General features: G+C 38.8%; 5 protein-coding genes and 2 long non-coding RNA genes across 17 annotated transcripts; 6 read left to right on the top strand and 1 right to left on the bottom strand.

Annotated features, from left to right (window-relative positions):
* The first annotated feature begins 405 nt into the window (after window positions 1-405).
* Window positions 406-1,910, top strand: LOC124203129. Its single transcript, XM_046599721.1, has 2 exons — window positions 406-642; window positions 710-1,910. The coding sequence occupies exon 2, from the start codon at window positions 711-713 to the stop codon at window positions 1,764-1,766; it is 1,056 nt and encodes a 351-aa protein (XP_046455677.1). The 5' UTR covers window positions 406-642; window position 710; the 3' UTR covers window positions 1,767-1,910.
* A 418-nt stretch (window positions 1,911-2,328) lies between these two features.
* LOC124201838 (speckle-type POZ protein-like) lies at window positions 2,329-4,380 on the top strand. 5 transcript variants are annotated; one of them, XM_046598080.1, is made up of 4 exons: window positions 2,351-2,446; window positions 2,518-2,563; window positions 2,621-2,865; window positions 2,928-4,380. In XM_046598080.1, exon 4 carries the CDS (start codon window positions 3,021-3,023, stop codon window positions 4,092-4,094), a length of 1,074 nt encoding a protein of 357 aa, XP_046454036.1. In that variant the 5' UTR covers window positions 2,351-2,446; window positions 2,518-2,563; window positions 2,621-2,865; window positions 2,928-3,020; the 3' UTR covers window positions 4,095-4,380. The 5 variants fall into 5 exon arrangements, with proteins under 5 accessions (XP_046454038.1, XP_046454036.1, XP_046454037.1 ...); XM_046598081.1 differs by having other exon boundaries at window positions 2,624-2,865; XM_046598082.1 differs by having other exon boundaries at window positions 2,329-2,446; window positions 2,518-2,865.
* Window positions 4,381-5,031: 651 nt separating this feature from the next.
* Window positions 5,032-8,332, top strand: LOC124201839 (TD and POZ domain-containing protein 5-like). Of its 3 annotated transcripts, none has more exons than XM_046598086.1 (3): window positions 5,032-5,166; window positions 5,247-6,115; window positions 6,190-8,332. In XM_046598086.1, the coding sequence occupies exons 2-3, from the start codon at window positions 5,315-5,317 to the stop codon at window positions 6,217-6,219; spliced, it is 831 nt and encodes a 276-aa protein (XP_046454042.1). In that variant the 5' UTR covers window positions 5,032-5,166; window positions 5,247-5,314; the 3' UTR covers window positions 6,220-8,332. The 3 variants fall into 3 exon arrangements, with proteins under 3 accessions (XP_046454042.1, XP_046454041.1, XP_046454040.1); XM_046598085.1 differs by having other exon boundaries at window positions 6,236-8,332; XM_046598084.1 differs by having other exon boundaries at window positions 5,033-5,166; window positions 5,247-8,332.
* Window positions 8,333-9,573: 1,241 nt separating this feature from the next.
* Window positions 9,574-10,166, top strand: LOC124201840. Its single transcript, XR_006877721.1, has 3 exons — window positions 9,574-9,849; window positions 9,944-10,046; window positions 10,108-10,166. It is a non-coding gene; the product is annotated as an uncharacterized LOC124201840 (long non-coding RNA).
* A 1,411-nt stretch (window positions 10,167-11,577) lies between these two features.
* LOC124203138 lies at window positions 11,578-12,816 on the bottom strand. 5 transcript variants are annotated; one of them, XR_006878449.1, is made up of 4 exons: window positions 12,664-12,816; window positions 12,480-12,604; window positions 12,117-12,283; window positions 11,578-11,832 (listed from the first exon to the last, which is right to left on the bottom strand). XR_006878449.1 is itself a non-coding variant. In XM_046599772.1 (4 exons), the coding sequence occupies exons 2-4, from the start codon at window positions 12,527-12,529 to the stop codon at window positions 11,589-11,591; spliced, it is 384 nt and encodes a 127-aa protein (XP_046455728.1). In that variant the 5' UTR covers window positions 12,530-12,594; window positions 12,664-12,816; the 3' UTR covers window positions 11,578-11,588. The 5 variants fall into 5 exon arrangements, 2 of the variants coding, with proteins under 2 accessions (XP_046455728.1, XP_046455727.1); XR_006878451.1 differs by having other exon boundaries at window positions 12,194-12,399; XM_046599772.1 differs by having other exon boundaries at window positions 12,194-12,283; window positions 12,480-12,594.
* Window positions 12,817-13,183: 367 nt separating this feature from the next.
* On the top strand, window positions 13,184-13,976 carry LOC124203139. The gene is made up of 3 exons (XR_006878452.1): window positions 13,184-13,287; window positions 13,360-13,529; window positions 13,595-13,976. It is a non-coding gene; the product is annotated as an uncharacterized LOC124203139 (long non-coding RNA).
* Window positions 13,977-14,277: 301 nt separating this feature from the next.
* On the top strand, window positions 14,278-15,332 carry LOC124201682. Its single transcript, XM_046597843.1, has 2 exons — window positions 14,278-14,376; window positions 14,439-15,332. Exons 1-2 carry the CDS (start codon window positions 14,278-14,280, stop codon window positions 15,330-15,332), a joined length of 993 nt encoding a protein of 330 aa, XP_046453799.1.
* The last annotated feature ends 422 nt before the right edge of the window (window positions 15,333-15,754 follow it).

Consider the following 15,754-nt stretch of genomic DNA (forward strand, 5'->3'; position numbering starts at 1 on the left):
GTGTGAATCTCGGCATAGCTCTTCCTGTTTTCATAGTTTTATTAGCAACCAGTTGTATTTTTACAAGGAATTAGCATAACGGGTGTATACATCCCGGATCCCGCACACAAGGAATGTCAAGCGATTGATAGTGGCTTGGAACATATCCCCCATGTATGTGATGGTTAAATTTGATTGGCATTTTTTTTTTCGTTTGAACTTTTGGAATCCATGATTTTTTTTCTCATGCGGTGAAGTCAAGCTGGTTGCTAGACTGTTAGTGTTCATTTTAAATTTATCACGTTAATCGCAATCCGTGGGAATCTATTTTTCTAATTAGATATTAGAACCATCTAGCGGCCGCTAGATGGTTTCAATAGTGCTGCCACCTTTCGTGCTAATTTAACATTTTTAAATAATCGGCGTTACCGCGTAAGTGTGACGCACTCTGAGCAGTGAGCTGAGCACTGACATTTATGCTAATTCTTCTCAAAGTTATGAGCTCAGAAAATTTCGAAAGTGACAAAGTTTGAAAAAGTTAATTCTAAAACTTCATTAAGACTTAAATTACTTGTTTATTATAAGGGTATAAATTGTAATAGGCCTACTACTTATAAGGGGGTCTCGACTAGTCGACTCGAGAGACTTCATTCCACACATTTGGTAAAGAAACTCAAAGCTGTTCAAAGTTGCTTCGAATATTTGTATAATTTCTTCAATTCTGCATTAGAATGTCGGACATATCCGTTCAAGAATTGCGGCGTGGACTGTTCAGTATAATCTGGAAATTCACAGGCAGTTCTAAGAAAGTTGAACTTGTTGAACTTTGTGGATCCCAGGTGGGGCAAAAAATAACCATATCTTATATTGAAAATTCCACTGGAAAAACCAAGAACAAATATGAATATACCCTCCTTGTCGAAGAAACTTCATGGGGTAACACCACAAGTGATGATTCACAGCTTAGCGAAAGCAGTCAAGTTGTTGAAGAAATGCAACTGGTTCAAAAACAGATGTATGAAGTAAACAAAGAAACGTTTGTGAAAAAAAAATCAGCAGATCCTCTAAAATTGCTGAAATCTGAAATGCCCAGCCCAATACATATTTGGATTAAAGGCTCATGCATCAAAACACAATACTATCCACTGGTAAAAGTTGATTCTTTCAAGTGGAAAAAAGTATGCACTACGAATCAGCAACGAGATGTTCTTTTATTGTGCGTTGATTTCGGCTCGACTAATAAAAGTGAACGAAACATCATCACCGGATTGACCGAGATGTTCAACAACCAACATCGCTGCGACGTCCAGTTCAAGTTCATCAATGAACAAACGATCGGTGCCCATATTTTGATTTTGTCTGCTGGCAGTCCCGTCTTCGCTGCAATGTTTCAGCCGTGCATTTCGGAGTCAACAACCCGTCAGGTGACCATTACTGACATCAAAGTGGAAGTCTTCCGGCAGCTACTGATTCACTTGTACTCGGGCAGTGCACCGAAAATAGAAGAAGAAAACATCACCCAACCGCTCTACCTGGCTGCGGAAAAATACGACATCGAGACCCTCAAAAGCGATTGCATCGACGTGCTACTAAAAAAGTTGGACATCAACAACGCCATCGAAATGTTAGTTTGGTCTCATTTGCATTTCATCCCGAAGTTGTTTGAATTCGCCCTGAAGTTCTTGACGGATAATAGACGCGAAATCTGTCTCCTCCCCAAATGGCTAGACTTCGTCAGGAACCACCCGGAATTGTGTGCGCTTGTCACAAAGCGTATGGTTGTTTAATGTGAATTTAAAACAAAAAACTTTTGCTGTTACTGTATGTTCATTGCACAGCGCGTAACCTTTTTTTACAACACAGAAAACCTTTTTGTATTTGTTAGAACTTCGTGAAATTAATTTCATAAGGAAATAAATCTTTTAAACTAGGTTTAATTGTTAAATCGCTTAATGATAATAGATGAGATTTTTGAAATTTTTAATCGGATGATTGGATGACGTGGGATTCCTGTTCATCTTTTATTAGCAACCAGATAGTTTTATAAGAAATTAGGATAACATTAACAGGTGTACATCCTGCACACAAGGAAATGTCAACCATAAACGCTTGATAGTAACAAGGACTTGATCAGGTCCATTAAGAAAGTGACGGTTGAATTAGATTGGCGTTCTTTCTTTTTGTTTTTACAATTGGTAACAATTTTTGAAGTGTTATATCACTTATATGCAGATTGTTACAACGTCACGCCCATCGCAACGCATGCCGTGATGTTATTTTTTCAAATCGAAAAACAAAATCCATCTAGCGGCTATTTGAATACTTCAACCTGCAAGCCTGTTGAAAAACAGCGCCCCCTTTCATGCAAAGCGGCAAACATAAGTTTTGACATTTCTAATTAGCAACTGTGTTGGACTGTGACGCACTTACGTTATGCAAGTGATTTATTACATTTATTTAAATCAAAGTACGATCTCTTGAAATTTTTATATTCAAATGTGACGAAGTTTTTGATTTTCGTTTTGGGTTTGGTTACAGAAACTAGGAACCGCCGAACCGGACATCGTCCACACGTGGTGAATTGGTGAACAAACTCAAAAATTCCGATTATTCGTTCTTGCATTTCTTAGATTCTGTTTAGAAGGTTTAGAATGAACGCAACATCTGTTCAAGAATTGCGGCGTGGACTATTCCGTATCAATAATATTTGTACCAACTGAAATTCGAAAACTGATAAAATGGTTTAATACATGCAAATGGCAACCATGCACCTAGCTCCGTAGCTTCACATCATATCCACACACTCGATTGACGTTTAATTTTTGATAACATTTTCATAAACTTTGGAAGCATTCTCGTAACTTTCGGCAATTTATGGAATATTCAGTAACATTTTAAAATACCCATTAATTTTGTCAGTTGTTTAAACCCATTTTTTCTCTCTACAGGCATCAGCTTATCTGCTTGGAATTTTCGATCTTGAAGAGGAACTTGAAGTCGTTTAATACGTGATACCTGGTGATACTACTGTCTTGTGTGAAATGTCAGGCAAGTCAATGATCTCGTTACAAGAAGTACGTCCAGGATTGATCCGTATACATTGGGATTTCATTGGCCTTATGAGTGAAGTTGGTGTGTACACAGAGACAGTTTGTCTGTATCGATATCAACTGGGACTGACCTACACAATCACTTACCATCTGGAAAGCACAGGTGGCAGTTTAAATTATCTATACACTGTCACTGTTGAAGAAAGTCTGTGTAGCTGTGCTTGCTGTAAACTATGCTGTAATGAAGCATCAGACTCCACCATTGAAAAGTTCAAGACACTGCAACCAAATCGATCATCATCACATGTTAAGGCACCAGAAGCTGAAGTCCTTCGCCCCCTCTACATGTGGCTAAAAAGTGCTTACGCTGAATGCAGAGACATGCCACTACAACAAATGAGTTCAATCAAGTGGAAAGTATCGAGTGAAATCAGCAAGACACGTGATCTTCTCACACTGTACATCGATTTCGGGACGAATACTTTGAGCCAACGGAACATCAGTAATGGGCTGGCCGAAATGTTTACCAATCAAATTCTATGTGACGTTCAATTTCATTTTAACGACGGGCAGACGATCGGTGCTCACGCTGTAATTCTGTCTGCCGGGAGTCCAGTTTTCTCGGCAATATTTCATTTGAAAATGTTGGAGTCGCAAACTCGGCAAGTGAAAATCACCGACTGTGAAGCTGAAGTATTTCAACAACTTTTGATTCATCTGTACACGGGCAACGCTCCAAGACTGGCGGAGGAAAATCTCACACAGTTAATTTTTGCGGCCGCAGATAAGTATGGAGTGTCGACACTGAAAGGCGATTGCGTCAACGTGTTATTAAAACGAGTAAGAGTCGATAATGCCATTAAGTTGTTGACCTGGTCTCACTTCAACACCATCCCGAAACTCTTCGTAACCTCCATGACATTTTTGGTGGAAAACTGCCGCGAAATTTGCCTTCAGTCCGAATGGATAGATTTTACCAAGAACTACCCTGACTTGTGTGTGTTGGCCACTCAGCGTATGATCGCCTTGGTCCCCTCATCGACTGTCCCATCGCCTGAAAATTAATTCTCTCCTGTTCTTTGCCTATAATGCTTCTTTCTTTTAAATTTTGTTCTTGAAATTTTTGTAGTTACTTTTTTTATTTTTTAGATCTTTTTGTGTTTATTCGTTAAATGGACATCCAGAAGAAACAAATTGTTTCCAAAAGACAACATTGCTATTATTGATGGTCATGGTATTTTAATTTACATAAATCTCCTCATCTCCTTTTCATGAATCAATTTGTAATTTTGTGCAGGCTATGTTTGAGACTCAGAAATTCTGATAAGTAAACCTTAAATTGAAAATCTCAGATCTTTGCTTGACTTGGTGTCAAACAGTTAAACGAATAATTTTTTATGTGTGTCTGAATGGAAAGTTTCAACGTCATTAGCATTTTGATTTTTCCGTCATTTGCAAACGACTAAAAACTGTTAATGTGAGTGAATCACGCGGGAGCGACGGAGTTTTTTTTAAATGCTTTTTTTTATTTTATTACAGAATCGCAGGTAAAAACAGCAGTGAACTCTGTTCGAATCCTGAATGGATGGATTTCATGAAGAATTACCCGAATTTGTGCTTGTTGGTGATGCATCGATGGCTTCTCGACACCAAGGGTCTTTTTTCTCCTCGGCGGTCGTTTAACCATTGATAATTATCGCTTATTATTATAGAAAGCATTTGAAATCATTGTCTCAAAATTGAACTAGTATTTTTAAGTATGAACTCTAAATTTTTTGTCGAACTTTATTTTCTCCTGCGTCCCTGTGTGTTGTAGTTGTAGTTAACGTTCGTTTTTGCTCTAGAATGTTAATCGCCACAGGGGACAGGAGTACAGTAGAATGCATCCCTTTTGTGAATTCATTTTATCATGTAGTAAAATTCTTGAATAATATTGACTAATTTATTGTCTATTTAATAAAACACTATTCTAGATAAAGTTTTGCTATAATTTTTAGATTTGTCGCAAACGTCAAGTTGGCATTCCAATACGAATGGCAACTCAGCTGATTTCTCTTTTGAGGCAACAGAAACTGTCATATTGCACACTTCATCTTTAATTTCATTTTTTTTTGTGATTCTCAATTAGATTAAAAAGGTAAATAAAATTTCAAATATGTGCTGTGTTTTCATAATTCATAAGTATATGTATTTTCATTAACCTTTGATTTCTCATAGTGCATTGTGACATTAAAGTGTTTAGCTGGACCTTCATTGGCTGTCTAAATTTTCAAACCGGATATAACATGACTGATACATCGTCGATTAAGGTTCAAGAAGTGAGAAATGGCTTATACCGGATTCATTGGATCTTCAGTGAAGTTATGAAAAAGGAACTGGGCGAATATAAAGAGGCATTTCACCTGTCTGGAACCCAGTCTCATCGAATCTATACAATCAACTACCACATTAAAAGCACAACTGAAAAAGACTCTAAGCAGGGATGCAAATATGAATACTCCATAACTGTTGGTGAAAAATCTGAATGCCAACCAAGTAGAGATGCATCGTCCAGCAACCCCAAAATTCTTGATTGTGCCTATTTGTTTATGGATAACAAATTCGCACATGGTAATGAAATACCATTAAACAAGATAACTGCTGGTAAGTGGATGATGAAGTGCATTCATCCGTCATACCGAGAAAACCTAACATTGTGGATGGATTTTGGGGCGGATCCGCACTTGAACGAGAACGTAATGGATGTCATGAACGGACTTTCCGAAATGTTTCACAAACAAATATTGTGTGATATTCAATTCGAGTTCAACGACGGACAAACCATCGGTGCTCACGTTAGCATTCTATCAGCAAGAAGCCCAGTTTTCTCTGCCATGTTCCAGTCTGGTATGGTGGAGTCTCAAACTAGGCGAGTGATCATCACTGACATTTCAACGGAAGTCTTCCGCCAGCTGCTCATTTACTTATATACTGGCTATGCGCCTAAATTGGAAGAGGAAAGCATGACTCCGCCTCTTCTTGATGCTGCGGAAAAGTATGGTGTTGAGATACTCAAGAATCAATGTGTCGACCTTTTGCTGAAGCGGGTGAGAAAGGAGAACGCCATTAAACTGCTAATTTGGTCACATATTCATTCAATCCCGTCACTGTACGATTCCAGTATGAACTGCGTCGTCAGTCATTTCCGTGAACTCTGTTTTATGCAGGAGTGGTTGGATTTCATGAAAACTTACCCGGAATTGTGCGTGCTGGCTATACAACGAATAGCCTCACTGTCCTGCTAACAAACTCAAGATCTGACAGTGTGAAGCTATATTGTTCCCTTTTTGTGTGTGGAATTTTATGCTCAATTTGTGTTCATTTAGTAATGTGCTGCATCACTTATTTATTATTTTTCTTTTCAAATATCATTAACATTTCTTTCTTTGGTTCACAAAATATTTTTTACGAAATGATTACACACTTACGTTTGCTTTGTTTGTTTTGACATTTTTGTTTTTACGTAAACAAAAGACAGAACCATCTAGTGGTCTTTTCATTTGTGTCAATTATTTTATATTGATTTAGAAGTCCAACTAGTAAAATTTAATTTTTGCTAGATTAATTTAATAACAAAAAACATGAACATTATAGATTGTGTTTTATTGGAACTTTTCTAAAATATTTGAAATTTGAACATGCAACTTTCGTCGCAACGGCAACATTGGATTCCAGTCTATTCGGTCGTCGTTATGACGTTATCGGAATCCATTAATCATTTCCTGTTTGGTCTTAGCAGCTTCTTGCTGGTGAGTCGGTTGCTCTATTCTTACTCACTTGTGCAAAAATTACAGTGCTGTGCATCTATTTTGTGTGCTTCAACTGACTTTTATTTTCGCCAATTGCACTTTTTCTCCCGAATTGTTTTGTTACTGACTGACGTGTTTTTGCAAGTGTGACGCCATTACTTGTTGTGCAACAAAAGCTACCCAACAAAAGTATGACTTCGAACATGTCTGATAGTTCACGACACGTCAAGCTGCTTGAAATAAGACCTGGCTTATTCCGAATTCAGTGGAAGTTTAAAGACATGGATGAAGAGGGAATCTATACGAAAGAATTCAAACTCAATGTATCCCAATCCCAACGTTCCTACAGGATTACGTATCGTCTCAATAAAGTGACCAAGTCCTCGACTGCTAAATATGGATTCAAGTACCAGTATAAAGTTGTGGTTGAAGAAATTGGGAAATCAGCTGCCGAAAAGGTTTCTAAAACTTCAGGGCCTCTCTACATGTGGATCAACAGTCAAGTTCTTTTTGGGAATGAAATTTCATTGAAACAAAAACTGGAATCTGGCAAGTGGAGAAGACACAGAATGAGACAAACACCCCGAAAATCGCTCACGCTGTGGATTGATTTTGGCACCTCAACTGAAAACGAACGAAATCTCATCAGCGGAATTGCCCAAATGTTTTACACCCAAAGCTGTTGCGACGTCTTATTCCATTTCAGCGATGGTCACGAAATCGGTGCCCACGTTTCGATACTTTCAGCCGGAAGTTCAGTCTTTTCAATCATGTTGAATCGTCCCGATCCAATTAAACGGACAGTGGAAATTGGCAGACTGACTACGTACGACATCTTCTACGAGATACTTACCTTCTTATACACTGGTAATGTCCCCAAATTTGAAGAAAAAGATGACGGGATGATGCAGTTACTCTACCAGGCAGCTGACAGTTTTGGAGTCGAGGCACTAAAACAGAAGTGCACCAACGTATTGCAGAAACGAGTTTCATTAGACAATGCGATCAATTTATTGGTTTGGTCTCACATGCACTCCATTACGAAGCTGTTCGAAGTTACCATGGAGTTTATTGTTCACAATTTGCGTGATTTGTGTTACCAGCCCCAATGGAAGAAATTAGCAACCGACTTCCCGGATTTGTGCGTGATGGCTACTCAAAAGATTGCTGGCCCTCCCACAGTCACCATCGAATCAGATTCTGATGATTAACTTTGTCCTACACTTTCTTGTTTTTGGTTGTGCTTTCTTCTTTTTATTGATTGTAAAATTTTTGGATTGGAATTGAATTCAGAAATATGGTTATTCTCATTTGATTGTTCCAGATCCGATTCCAGGTTTTAACGACTCGATTTAACCATTATTCAGTTAAATTTTTGCTTTTTAAAATTGTGTATTGTGTGTGGCAACCCCGAACGTTTTGTTTATTTGTCTGCTAAGCTTAATTGTTTCCTTTTGTTTGCTCTGTTTTTTTGCAGTCAGTCGGTTTCAGAATATAACACGTGAAAAAGTTAAAGCGCTTCAAGTAAAGAGTGTAAAATTATTGTTTTAATCTTGCGTGAGACGACGAGATTTGTGATGTGTGATGGCCGTGTCTTGATAACTACGAGGTTACGATGATTTGGCGAGGTTACCCGTTACCGTTGCGTAAGTTTAGAGGTGTTTGTTACTTGTTTAGATATTTTTATTTCCGTTGAGTATGGATGTGATAGAGTGGAGAACGTTTGCTGTAAAAAACGTTTTTTGATGGCCTTTGACTGGCCTTATTAGATCACTGGTCAGAAGCGTTAGTTCAGTTACTTTACCTTATTTGCACACATCTAAAAACATTACTGTGAGGTGGCAAGTGTGTGACAGTTACTGTGAGGTAACTGTGTTTTGGGTGGTAACTGACAGTAGTTGTTTTACCATCAAAGTTCACTTGTTAGTTATTTAATAATCCTTCTTGTTGTTTACTTCCGAGTTTGAAATGAGTTCATACCCTACTACGAAAAGCTGGTATACATGTTGAACTATCTCTAGTTGAACTATCGGCCGTATAAAACTAAATCAATAAATGTGTAATTGAAAATAACTTGTGCCTAATTTGTGTTTTGTTTTTACTTCGGGTGTTGCAGGATGCAAAAATTGTGGATTGATTACCGTTTGGAGTTACTTATTTGGCTGTTGGTGATGTGTTGGCGGTTTTTTTATGGTGAGAAGATGATTATTTAGTGAAGACCATATTACGTAAGTATCGATTTCTCGTATTTCTTTGTTGTTTTAATGAGTGTCGATTACTTAAAGCGGGAATTATTTCCAATTATTTTAAACCTTGCCTTTGCCTTATTTTCTGCAGTTATTTTGATTTACTTTACACGTCTCTGAAACATTTATCGGCAGTTGCTGAGATGCGATTTTTAGTGATGACTAACATTTATTGAATCAGCAACAAAGCTCACTTGTTCGATTTTTGAAAAAATGATTTTTTTTCTACTTCCGGTTTTCTCATTTTAGTCAGTAGTTCAGTAAATATTCATTCCACGAAAAAAAGAACCACATTTTCGTGATCCTCGTCAAATTTGTGGTAAAGTTCATGTTTTTTTTTGTACGTTTTCGTACTTCCGGTTTCGAAAATTTTCCTGAACTATAGTTCAGGAAAATTCTCGATTTTGACAAAATTTTGGATTTCGTTCAAATTACACCTATTCGACCCCAAATTTCATGGAGATCACGAATATTTGGTTTATTTTGTCAGCAGCTCAACGGTTAAGGTGCTATCGCTTACTTCCGGTCTACTTCCGGAAAATTTGCATAAAACTAGCAAGTGAGCTTTGTTCTCAATACTGCTCTCAAGATTGATTGCTAGGTTTTGGCGAACAAAAATGCGCTTTTCAAGTTATGTGAGTATGTTAAGACCAGCCCTTCAAATACTGAGTTTTTAGACGTGTCTAATAGATGGCGTGTCGATTATTGTGTCAGTTATGGGCTTATGGCGTTTTGCTGTCAGAAGTTAAGTTATCTTTTCTTCGAAAATTACCAATGAATTCATAGGTAAATAACGAGTGATTTCGTCTGTAACTTGTCGGTGATGTGTTCTATTCCGTGTATATGTTGGATAACCTTAATGTTTTTCATCAACTTACAGTCTGATAACTGAAAACTTACAGTCTGAATGTCGTGCAGCCGGCCGTCAACTATTTTGTTCAAACTCATTGTATTCTACTGAATGTGCCATCGAAATGATACAGGTGACAACCAACACTAGCTTTATAACATGCTGAAACCTTAATTATTCTCATGTTTTATTAGGATTCATCATAATTATCGGCTGTTTCTATTGGACTTGCTAGATCACCAACCCCAGCATGGACCAATCTCTCATTCCAGCTTCTAGAGAATCTTGGATAACTGATTGGCGGTTTCATGTGTAAGTTCACTTGTCATGTCAGTCGTATATGTTTCAAAAGTATTGATCTACACTTACATCTATCTAATGTTTAAGAGACAATTTGAGTGTGTAATGATAACTGTTTAATTATTCTTTTAGATCATAGACGCACATTGATGACATAAATTATAAACAAGGTGACTTATTTTTCTTTTTTATTTACAGGATCTTAACTCCAGGTTTCTAAATTTGCACGGCAGACTTTATGAGAATTCATGTCCTTTAAAGTAAGTCAGCAAGGTCACTTGTTTACTAACCTTTTGGCTGCTACCCTTGAATCTCCCTTTTTACTCCCTAAAGCGGGCCATCTTAATTTGAGGTATTGCTTACTCTGTCGTTACAATCTTGTTTGAATATTATTGATATCCAAATTAATGTTCATTCTGCTTACAGGGTAATCCTTCGCTACTTGTCATGAACTTCAACCACTGGTGAAAACCGACGAGAGAATGCTGTAATCCAAGACTGATAAATTGTTTAGTCGTTAGATTAAGTTATAAGTGCATATCTGGGCTCCCTTCTTTTCTGTGGCCCCGTTTCCCTAACTTACCACTAACCAACGCCCGCCGGTGGTCACTCACCCGCTGTGAAACCAGGAGGAGGGGAGGGCTCTGGTCGAACGGGGACTTGGAAGGCGCATGATCCGATGAAAACTTTTGGAGGGTCATGAGTCTAACCCGGAAGCCTAGTATGACTACATCTCCCCGGAAAAACTTGCCTCTTACTTCTCTCTTCTTCTCGGTCCAGATAAATATCTCTGGGGGCCGTAGACATATCCTATAACAGCATGTGCGAGTTTAAACAATGCATCCACTACCCAATGAAACAAATAGCCATGGTTTATTTTTTGTGGAAATCTCCGTCAGTCAAGTTGCAAAGACGATGCAGATTTCCGCAAAACTAAACCATCGCTTTTTGTCTCATTGCCGCAGCGGTGGTGGCGGGTTGCGTTTTAACTCGTGCAGTAGTAAACCGCCTTGAACCGGACGCTCTGTTTATTGAAATTTTTGTACATATAAAAAATAAAAAACAGTTTATGCATTAAAATTTTTATTTATTACAGACATCACATTGTTAGGGTTTAACATTGGTTTATGTGGTTTAGGGTATAGATTTAAGGGTTGGTAGGTGTATGTTTTCGGAGTTGGAGGGATTGGAAGGTATATATAAGGTGGGGTTTGGGGATTAATTGGAAGGTATATGTTTGTGGGGTTTTGAGATTAATTGGTAGGGATATGTTTGTATTTAGGGTTATAGATAAACTGATTGTTTATCCAAACTTGAATTACCCCCTCCCACCAACATCCTCCACTTTCCTTTCCCAATCCCGAAAACATGTTTATTATTTGTTTGACATAAACATCCCATATTTGTTTTTGTTCCTTCTTAACTCCTGAACGATAACTGCAGACACAATGACAATAATTGAACAATATGATGATTGATGACGCAATTTTGGTAACACAACAACACCGCCAAGGAACAACCAGTTGAACTTGATGCAGAAAGATCTTTCACCAGACACCAGCATAGGCTGCAACAACGTGCCACATCGGACAGCAACTACGCGAACATAAACGCTAAACCTATAACCAAAATTAAATGAATTAATCTTCAGCATCAATGGAAATGCTGTCAATGAAAAGACAAATAAATCTCACTTTACGTTATTTACAAGAGTTAAGTCTAATCATAATTATACCAATAAAGAAAATTGTACAAGTCAAATCCAACAGACCATGGCTGAAAAAATACATGTGTGAATTAGACTGGAACGAAGAAGAAGGTGAAGCTAAAACTTAAACTAGCTGTAAATCTACAGACATAATGCAAATTGAACAAAATACTGCCTGCTTTTGTAACAAGACACCAGCAACAAGGAACAGCCACAGGTTAACTTGATGCACAACAATCTTTCACCAGCCAAGGGGTAAACAAACAAAGAACCTTGTTGACAGTGTTGGTGGTGTTGGCCTTTTCCTTATCCTTGGATGGATCCAGTGGATGGGCAACAAAATGGTTCTCATTCGGCAAAATCTAAAGCAAAATTTAAATTAGAAATAAAAATAATTAAAACTGTTGCACACAAAATGATGAATTCTCTCTCTCTCATCAGGATCTGGCGAAGGCATCAACATCTTGAAGATTTACAACTTGAAAGGGAAAAGTTTATGTGAACATTATCGTCTTAAAGAACACAGTAATTCAAAATATTTTTGGTTAACTAACTAACCTGCAACAGAAATTATTTTTCTTCAGAAGACGTAGGTTGTGAGCTTGCATTTTTGGATTAGATCATTTCATTTCAGTCACAAGCACCTAGTTGACAAGGTACATGAAAACTTCAGCTGAAATTATCTTAAAAACATTTAGTTAAGAATGCAGTAAGAATTATTAACGATTGTTTTATCTATTACTTAAAAACAGTTAACTTGCTATCCGATCTCCGTTGTTAAACTTTTTTGACGTGAACTGTCATGTCTGTCTGTGACTTGACTGTGCAACCAACTAAAGATTCAAAACTCATTACTAGATGTCGCTAGTGTCGCCGATGTTGTTCTTTCATGGTGAAACGAGGCGAAATGAGCGAAACAAATTGTTGCTAATTTATACTTATTCCTGTGATTTCAAATACCAAATTGAACTTCGTATCTTATGTAGGTTTATCTTTACTTAGTTTTCTTATTTTTATACTGTACCAACTTATTTCTTCAAATTCTAGATGCCTACTGCTACAAGTTGACTTAGTGCTCAGTCAATTTCCATCCATTAGATCCTCATGCTGTCAAAAGCCTAAAACTCATGTTTGAAGAGCACATATAGTGGAATATAAAGGTGCGAGATAAGGTATTTCCCCATTACTGCTGTATCAATCACCAGACCATTACAATTCAGATTTTCATATAACATAAGTATTCTTGCTTGTATGAACCATAGGATCTGTTCTGAATCTCGCAATTTTGGTGGTGTACCCTGCAACAGCATGTTTGTTGTTATGGCTGTTTTACTTTGGTTTAGAAGGCAACCCAGCTAAGAGCTAGGTAGAGTTTTATTTCTTATAGGTAAATTTGTGTAAATAATGTAGAGAATTTCCTTGTCCCATTTCCACTTAGAGTTTCAGTGACATGAAGAGTGTGAAGTGAACCACCTATCACCACGCTACTGCAATACTTCATGACACTTGGAAATTTATCCCAACATGTGGAGGAATGCTGTTGGTTTCTGTGAATTCCGTTTTTACAGTTTTGTCATCATGAACTTTTCAGTGTGCTTCTTAGAAAAGGTAAAGATTGATATGCTTTATTCATTTGTATATTTTCATTAATGTAAAACATTTTTTTTTTTCAGAGCACTCAGTTTCTTTGTGGATTCGTGTGGTCCTGGCACGGATATTCTTGAGCCAACGCTGGCTTTTGTCCATGACCAACGTTCTGCTCCATCCTTATCTTCCCGATGTATCCAGCTCATCCAGCTTCTGCTTCATCGCTTCGTACACAAAAATACAACTTGTCTTACTTCACTGTTGAGTACTCGAGTTGGAACACTTCAGCGGTCGCTTCCGTGCCGCTGTTACACACCTGCAGTCACTCACCACGGAATTATGCCCAGGTACCCGACAATTTACTTATTTTCGTAGATTATCTATTCTAATAGTATACTTACTTGTGTCTGTAATAATTCCGAAATCAGGCCCTACTTGCGCGCAAACGTATTGTTTCTTAGACGTTTTTTTTCTAACGCTAGATGGCTTTTCGATAATAGTCAGCTGTCAAAACAGTCAGTTTCAGTTACATTAAAATCTCTTTAAACATTTATCGGCAGCTGTTGTTTTGAAATTTTTTAGTGAAAACTGACGATAACTATTCCCCCAACAAAGCTCACTTGTTAGATTTTGAAATAATGTGTTTTTTTTTCTACTTCCGGTTTTCTCATTTCAGTCAGTAGTTCAGTAACTATTCATTCCACACACAAAAGAACCACAAATTCGTGATCCTCGTCAAATTTGTGGTAAAGTTCATGTTTTCTTTTGTATGTGTGGACGATTGCCAGGGCCGTTCAACTGTTGGACAGCAAAGATCAAGTTGTCCGTCTCGTTGCCAGAGCCCAACTTGAGAAAACCGTCTCCAGGGGTATTGACCAAGCCACGGATGTGCCGCTCCCCCTCTCCGATTTCCTGTCTGGCTCAACACAGGGGGGCCTGTACGACACTCGGTTCTACGGGTGCGGTCCGAACACATGGACTCGAACGCGAAAAGCAGCCAGGCGTCTTCACGCAAGGATCGACGTATCCAGCGATAGTTCCCTTTCAAAAGTGATCGCTGATGACGTCTCCTGCCTGTCGAACAAGGCTGTCCGCGGATTGAGGACGGTGATCAGGGGCCGATGGACAACCGAACTCTCCAACGCCTCAAACCAGGGAAGAGTGGCAAGAGGTCTCCTTTTGGACTCGTCGAGCGACATCGCCAGGCTCACATCATCACGCACCAAACTCAACTTCGAAGAATGGAAGCTGATCCATCGCAGCCGACTATCCATCCTACCTCTTTTCGGCACACCTGGAATTTCGGCTCCTGACAAGAAGTGCCGAAGGTGCAGGACGGACGCCGAGACCACGTCTCACGTGACCAGCCATTGCCGGGTCAACCTTCCGGAAATCGGACGGCGACACGACGCAATTCTGCTGGAACTGGCCAAAATCATCTGCAGGGCCGGTCACACGATTCGTGTCAACCAGGTGTTCCCGGACACTACCCTCCGCCCAGATATCGTCATCACCTCCGCAACACCGCAGCTCATCATCGACGTGACGATACCTTTCGATGCTCCGGAATCCCTACAAGCTGGATTCGACCGGAAAGTGGCCAAATATGGTCATCTTGGACCGACGCTTCCGGTGGTGATCGGCGCTTTGGGCTCCTGGATGCCGTCCAACAACGCGGTGGCCAACTCCCTCAACATACAACCTAATGCGTGGCGCCGTTTCAGGCGGAAGAGTCGACTTGCAGCCATCCAAGGGTCAATGAGAGTGGTCTCTAACCACCTTCACGCAGCTGACAGGGATGAAGGCCTACTGGGGCCCGCATAAGGATAGCTCCAGAACTCAAACTGTATGAACTTAACGAAATCGTGTCGTGTAAGTGTAATCGAAGTGGATATGTGGCATGTGCTGTAATTGCGTATTGTAGTTGCTCCATCTCTCCATTTTTTCATTCTCCATGTTTTAATTCTTTTTAATGTATCATCATATCGTTCACATTTTATTGATAGATCGTTGTCATGATCTCATGAAAATAAATTCTATGCATCAGGAAAATTCTCGATTTTGGCAAAATTTTGGATTTTGTTTAAATCACACCTAATCGACCCCAAATTTCATGGAGATCACGAATATGTGGTTTAATTTGACGACAGCTCTATGGTTAAGGTGCTGTGGTTACTTCCGGTATACTTCCGGAAAATTTTCAAAAAACTAGCAAGTGAGCTTTGTTCTGCTTACAATTCTCAATA

The sequence above is a fragment of the Daphnia pulex genome, chromosome 9 (genome assembly GCF_021134715.1).
Source record: "Daphnia pulex isolate KAP4 chromosome 9, ASM2113471v1".
Taxonomy (NCBI): Eukaryota; Metazoa; Arthropoda; class Branchiopoda; order Diplostraca; family Daphniidae; genus Daphnia; species Daphnia pulex.

Excerpts from the sequence above, each read along its gene's own strand:
- LOC124203129 (XM_046599721.1), top strand. The coding sequence starts at position 711 with ATGTCGGACATATCCGTTCAAGAATTGCGGCGTGGACTGTTCAGTATA.
- LOC124201838 (XM_046598082.1), top strand. The coding sequence starts at position 3,021 with ATGTCAGGCAAGTCAATGATCTCGTTACAAGAAGTACGTCCAGGATTG.
- LOC124201839 (XM_046598084.1), top strand. The coding sequence starts at position 5,315 with ATGACTGATACATCGTCGATTAAGGTTCAAGAAGTGAGAAATGGCTTA.
- LOC124203138 (XM_046599772.1), bottom strand. The coding sequence starts at position 12,529 with ATGCAAGCTCACAACCTACGTCTTCTGAAGAAAAATAATTTCTGTTGC. Across the intron at positions 12,284-12,479 it reads AAAAATAATTTCTGTTGCAG|ATTTTGCCGAATGAGAACCA; the intron begins GTTAGTTAGTTA and ends ATTTTGCTTTAG. Across the intron at positions 11,833-12,193 it reads CCACCAACACTGTCAACAAG|GTTTAGCGTTTATGTTCGCG; the intron begins GTTCTTTGTTTG and ends TTTTGGTTATAG.
- LOC124201682 (XM_046597843.1), top strand. The coding sequence starts at position 14,278 with ATGTGTGGACGATTGCCAGGGCCGTTCAACTGTTGGACAGCAAAGATC. Across the intron at positions 14,377-14,438 it reads TGAGAAAACCGTCTCCAGGG|GGGGGCCTGTACGACACTCG; the intron begins GTATTGACCAAG and ends GGCTCAACACAG.